Below are 7085 nucleotides of genomic sequence, written 5' to 3' on the forward strand. Positions count from 1 at the left end.
ATATATATAGTTTGAGAAAAAGCATAATGAGGATGCTGATAATATTAATAAGACAATATATATATATACTCTTATCTTTTTATGCCTCCATCGTCAAATACTATTTCCACAGACGATGTGAGCGCTCCGTACAGAGCCCAATGTAGGCTTTAGTATCCGGTGATCGCAATATTACTTCGAAACATGTTGTCCACGATTCTCTGGCGAATAGGATAGTTGATTGGAAACGATACAGAACGAATTCTCAGTAAAGCAGTGTCATGTATTCTAGATGAGGAAATCCCAGAAAATTAAGGCAGATATTTGTTTTCAGTTCATAGCAGGTTGATATATCTTCGATTGTTTGTCCACGTAGTCGATATTAAAGGCCATCTTTAGTATCGAGATTTGTCATGTCTATATACAATAGTTTGCATTATTAAACATTATCTATTGAGTAAGGATGAGGGGTTGATGTAAAAGATCATTACGTTCCTACGTGAGTGGTGTGGACTTGTACGAATTCACTTAGCCTCGGACGATTTGTCTTTGAATATATCAGACCGGCATAGGTTATGGATGCCTTATACGAAGGATGAGCTCAAAATCAAACCACTCACGTATTGGTACGACAGTCTCAGCAGGTTCATTGCAGGTGCCTATGGGCCACCGGGTACTATAACAGTTTTATTTGCATTGGTCTATAATGATCAGAGTTGCCAGATAAGGTAGGCATTTGTTTACAAACTCTTATGTAATCAAAATACTATGCTATTAAGTATGAATAGGTCAGGTCTATGCCATTTACCGAGGTTCTAGCTGCAGAGATTATGACTATAAAAAAATTCGGGAGGGCATATCAATCGATATGCGATCTGCTTCGAAGGCGGCCGTATCGCATCCCGTACTTATCATCAGTAACGCCGCGTAGTAATTTTGACCAGAGACGCAGCTATTACCGACTTTTGCAGAACTGTTGCACGCATTTAATATAATCAGAGACTCTCCTAAACTGATGACCAGCTACTAGTCTTGAGCAATCAACACCTTATGTCACTTATATTCACTGAAGACGTGGTCGCAAAGCAACTATTCCATCGCCCTACCATGGAAATGAACATACCTCAGACCTATACACCTCTAGCGGGAGTTGAAATATGTATAATTTCCATACTTAGATAAATGTACAGGTGCGTCCGTTTTATATCGAAGCTCTATGTGAATGGGACCATGCTCCCTAATGTATTTAAACATGGTGGGTCTAGGCTATTAGTAGACCGCGATCGTCTGAGCTTTACGAGAGTAACAGAGAATGCAGACTATATAGTGCTTGTAGATGGCATATACGGTTATCTTGATCCTAATTGTAAGCGAGTTAAACTCCGACATAATATGTAGCTTGTTGTCTGAGTTCAATGCGGTCTCACTGAGACGCACATAACGAATTTGTGTGCGAATAGTCATATCCATACTCACGCAAGGTATGCATTCTGGGTCGTCATACTAGCGAGACGATGTTGCACTACATCCTACCTGCATATACTGTTAGCGAAGCGGTGATCTGTTCTGGATGTTAAAATATTATCCTAGCAATTGTAATATGAACATCACATTTTCTTCACTCTCGAATGGGTCGAGTCGGCGATAAATTGATCGCTATTCACATTGAATCAACCCTGATTGTGAAACCAGCTGCAAGGCTGATTCATTGACAAATGATCTGTCGGCTGTCAGTGAGAAAGCGATAGACTGTATCACATTGCTACAATGCACTCCGAGTTTTGAGTTCTAGCCAAACGCCTGTAATTCAGCCGCAGCGTCTGGCAATGTCATCAAGCACGTCGCGGTTAAAACAGTCCCAATGATTAATTTCACGTTTTCTTGCCTCCCATTATATGCCTCCTAGATTAAAATATTCAATCAAAATTTCATTATTTGAGTCGATCTCATTTGCAGACGCACACGGGCTTTAGCCTCGATCGATTGTAGATGATTTGAATTATTTCCAATTTTTGAAACAGAGCAGCCACCACCATGCGCAAGTTGAGCGCAATAAGAAAAGTCCGCAGGAAGTGTAAATTGAGTATTGTTACAATTTTGTCAACGCTAAATGTATATCGAGTAAATTCGAAGTCTACCCACAAATGCTTACTTTTTGATCGGCGATCTAGCCCTCGCTCTTAGCTTGTCTGACAACCACTGGACTCTTGGAGATGCCACTTTCTTCAGGTCACGATCATCGCTCGCCTAAAAGTTGTTAGGGTGAAGACTTTAGTGGACAGTGGCTGACTTATAGGCCGACTAAATTGGCGGATCAGTTTTCGATTGTCGGTTCAAAAACCGCTAAGGCACATCGAATTTATAACAGGCACTAAACAAATTGCACGCACGAAACACTTGAGCGATAACTTGAGATCAATGTTGTGCAGGCTTATTTACAACCACAACATTTGAGAAAGCCACTAGCTATAAACAAGAATAGGATAGAAAAGACTAAGTTTTGACAACTGGCATACCGTCCATCATATATACCGAAACTACACAAATATATCGGAGCATCATAAAAACTGTCCAATACGCTCAGCGCATAAGCCAGCTACAGCGTATAGCTCGCTAAAAAAAATGCAGAATAACATTCTGCGGCCAAGTGAACCTACACCTTACTATGCATTCTCGCATGCAACGGATTTTTTCTTCATATTTCTATTTGTACTACATCAGAACAATAGGTCGACAAGAGAATGTGTATTTTCCTCTCTCGCATGAGGTATATATTGTATTCTGTTTGTCGATGTAACAAATGAGAGAACCTACCCCCTCATTGATGACCAATAGCATGCGTTCATACAACGAGGCATTCGGAAGATACTGGTCATTGTAATCTTTTATCCAACCTTCTTTCTCTGCCTCTCGCATTGCGAGCCCTAAGGTTGTCTCATCCACATCTGTGACGAATACGCGAATTGGTATTCATATGTACACCCACTTAACGTATATCCTGAAGGGCAATTCGGTCCGCGAAATACATGTACTCGCTTTTTAAGCGTACATTCATAATCAACATCGAGTTGTAAATATAACAAGAAACACTCAGTAAGGCAACTTGTATCATACTGCATAAAACCTCATAGTCTGCAGCAGAAGAACAAACTAACCAGCACACCTTTGTCTCGCTTGAAGTTACGTCCATAGACCGGGGCCTTGCACTTGTGCAATCTATGCTGGAACCGACAACTGTGTTGTTCTCTCAAACTCATCAGGGGATACTGAAGCTCAAACACTCGTTGTAAAATTGGGTGTCGTTTGGCCATGTGGAGGACTGCGTATGGTAATCCATCGCGATTCACCACCTGCAACGAACGTGCATATTCAATAACTACCTGAGCTCGTATTGTATCAAGTATGTGGGGTTGTATCGAAGATCAGAGGAGTGAATAGACTATAAAGTCTGGACTTGATTGTAGCTCACAGAGATTTCAGGGAAGATGTGCCACTTTGACAGTTGGCTGAACTAGTTCACCAGGAACCATGAGTGTTCAATAGTCGTCATTCAAGAACTAAAATGTTTACCGAAAAGGTGCATGGATGCCAGCCGAAATGCGCACACAGGCGAAAATATGTCTAAATGCATGCAATCAAGAGCACTCCGAGATTGTCGATAGAAGACATTAACACTTGTACACAACTAACCTCGCCCCATGCATTGAAAGCTACGGCAGGGGCATTGAGCGTCGCCACGAGTGGTTCGGTAAACAGGTAACGTCTGGTGCTAACGCCCACAGCCTCAAACATTCCTAGATGGTACATCACTGCATAGGCACCTTGATCCTATATTGAGGTATGGACAAAAACAAAAATATGTGCATCAGGACGCGAATCAACTTAGGACATGATATGTTGGTACCTGTGAAAAAATCACAATGTTTTCATTTCCCTAATCAAAACGGATTGTATCTAAGATAGCTACCTGGTTGATCCTGCCAGTAGTCATATGCTTGTCCTAAAGATTAAGCCAGGCATGCCTAAGTATAAATATTTATATAGTGAACCTGCGAATGGTTCATTAAATAAGATATAGTCTATTTGATAATATCTACTACTTGGATAACCGTGGTAATTCTAGAGGACATGTACATGAAAGAGTGAAAACACCTAAATTGTATACAGCACAAGTCAGCTCGAATTTTATATAATGTAGTTAAATTAGCAGTTTTTCTGATTAAACTGACAATGATTGCCCATTTACTCAAGGTAGATCTCTCATATTTACAAATTCACGCAGTTTGTGAGCGGGGCTATAGAAATACTAGAGTAGCATCGATTTCGGTTCCCAACACAGTAATCTACACAACGCAAAATGACACTAGACACAATGCAAGTTCCGATGCATGCTCTTTGCTAGCGCATTTGAAATGAACCAAAATGATATATCGATATATACGTGTGTGTTTGCATCAAGGAGAAAATTATATGGCGCTACGAGCAACTACTTGCATGACTACCTTTAAAAGCATGCATTCAAGAGAAGCGATGGCGGTAAAATACAACGATATCAAAAAGCAACAATATATCCTGGGGTACCTACATTACACCGGGGCAGCTGTGGTAGCAGAACTTGATCCAGAACTCTGTGGTATGCATGGGCCTCCCCGGCGATAGTACCAGCGCAAATTCGAGTTTTATTGGCCATCAGGTCTCGTATCTGCGTATAGGTTATCGTGCATGAGACACTGTGGGCTGAGTTAGGGGCACATCATGTTCTGAGGCGGTTACCTACTGAACTTGTCTACCATATTTCAATAGGAAAAGTTGGGTGTCTAATAGGGAACAGTCACGGGCGCCATGTTGGTATATCATAGATCCGGTTGGGGTTTGAAAACATAGCATGTTGACAAATACTAATACATCTGCGGGGTTGTCGCATACCTCCGGCCCATAGCAGGTTTCAATCCATTCACTGTTGGATGTTGAGTCCCCCACAAGTTTGCTGAGCGATTCCTCGAAGACAACTAACCCACCATTGGTTTGTAAGATGCGACTGTCGAAGATGTTATCCTGTGTTGTTTCCACAATTTATATCATGTGAGGTAATTTGTATGTTTTAACTCGATGGGGATTTCTGTACAATATTTGAAAAGTATTCTGCACAGTTTTGGGTACGCCGAAAAATCTACAGGGGCTTGTAATGTGCATATTGGGTTTTACAGGTCTTTGTCGTTGGCAAGAAAATCGTACCGCACTAGGTTATTAGCTGTTGGTCTGATATGTGGTGAAGAGTTTTTGGCGTATTTCAACACCACTCAGGTTCACTCAGGAAATAATCTATACGAACAACATGAACATTTCAATTTTCGAATATATGCATAGCACACCAACCTGGAAAAGCACGTCGGTGTCCGAGTGAAAAACATTTCGCAGTATATCTAAATTCTCGGCCAGAAAGTCTCGTTCGCAGTAGAAGCGCATCTGCACATGGTTCATAAAATAGGTCGCCGGCCGGCAGATGACTGTCTCAACGTCGAAATGGTCTAGGAACGCCTGTGAAGTTCAATTGAAGTGAATTATTGGGCAGATGATCGACAAACGACTTGACCATAATATACAGAATGCAATTTCGATGTATGTTGCTGGCAACTGTTGCGAAGTATAGATAGCGATTCTCATTTTTATACCTTTTCCTGGTCAAACTCGTGCCGAGTTACAGTCAAGCGACTGAAAGTACATGTGACATATCCCGATATATCGCTACTGCGGTAAGAAAACAGACCCTAATTTTGCAACCATAAAAGTGTAGACATTGAGAGAGCTTCGGTTTGTTCTGAATAACTTCATGTGTGGTTCTCATACCTTCAACATGCCCTTACGATAATTTGCAGTCAGTAACACCACAATGCGAGCCTCTTTATTGTGCCGTCTGAAGGATCGCACCAATGAATTGAGGGATTCCACCGACGGATGGAAATCGTCGGTCTGATGACCTATATATGTCAGTAACACATCCTGCAGCATATTGTGTTACAGAAAATGGACTAGTTAACTACCGTGATAGACAACTACTAAGCCAACAGGCAGGATTTAAGGCTTGTCGCAAAAGCAACAGGCAGTTGACCGAATATGATATTAAAATAGAAAGAAAATGATTACGTTTTATGCAAAAATATTGCTATACTTAGCATCTGAGGATGGCTATCACGAGCAGGTCAAGTACCTTCTTCCTAATCGACGGCTGGACGGTTTCATCACCAGTATGTCGTTGTACGGGCTGTGTAACAGAGCATGTGAACTGATTATTAAATATAAATTTCTGACTGGCATCCAGTGGATAAAAGGTGTGAGCGAATTAGGAGGAAACAATATATCATCTCTGCGTGGCTACAACTTCATTCTGTTTTTGCATTAGATTTTGATAATTTTGATTATTAATATCAAACTGGTCATATAAACAGACATATTTATCACGCTTTAGTTTAGGTCTGGAAAAGTAAAGTGTCAGTATGTATAGCAAATCAACCTTTCAAAAGTATTTTGCTCTGATAGTGTCTATATGCATATTCGCGATACAGATACAAAAAATTAGCGCTCCTTTGATATAATTGACAAACAGAGTAGCTGCGGTCATACGTAAAATATCAAGCAAAGCGACACATACACACGTCAATGATTTTTTTGGTAAATGATACAGATCTATAGTTATACATGTCCGTGTTGTACACACGGACACACGACCAGGTATATATACGCTTCTACACTCAAGGCTCTCGTCCGATTGTCTGAGTTCACGAACGAATAGTAAGGCCCATAATCGATAAATCGACTTCATGAATATCGCAAATACACGTACGAAAGTGTAAATATGAAGATGTATATGCATCTGTGTAGATATGCGTGAAAATACTGTTGTACACATTAATATCTCGACACGTACGAAAGTGTATAAAAAATACAGAAGCGTGAGATAACACGTACAGAAGCATGGCATTGGCTATTGCTTTGAAATAAACTTCAGGTTATTCGTGTATCAGATATAAAAATAATATATGTACATAATATACACACACACACATATATATATTTACAAACAAATATGTACACACAAGTATAGCTTA

General features: G+C 40.5%; 1 protein-coding gene across 1 annotated transcript; it reads right to left on the reverse strand.

Moving 5' to 3' along the window:
- Positions 1–3142: 3142 nt before the first annotated feature.
- SARC_11886 (hypothetical protein) lies at positions 3143–6262 on the reverse strand (the record flags this gene model as incomplete). The annotated part of the gene is made up of 7 exons (XM_014294021.1): positions 3143–3329; positions 3670–3807; positions 4565–4681; positions 4906–5034; positions 5356–5517; positions 5827–5979; positions 6188–6262. Coding segments are annotated over 7 exons (961 nt in total), but the record flags the coding sequence as incomplete, so codon positions are not given.
- Between the last annotated feature and the right edge of the window lie 823 nt (positions 6263–7085).

Source organism: Sphaeroforma arctica (genome assembly GCF_001186125.1).
Source record: "Sphaeroforma arctica JP610 unplaced genomic scaffold supercont1.1936, whole genome shotgun sequence".
Classification (NCBI taxonomy): Eukaryota; class Ichthyosporea; order Ichthyophonida; genus Sphaeroforma; species Sphaeroforma arctica.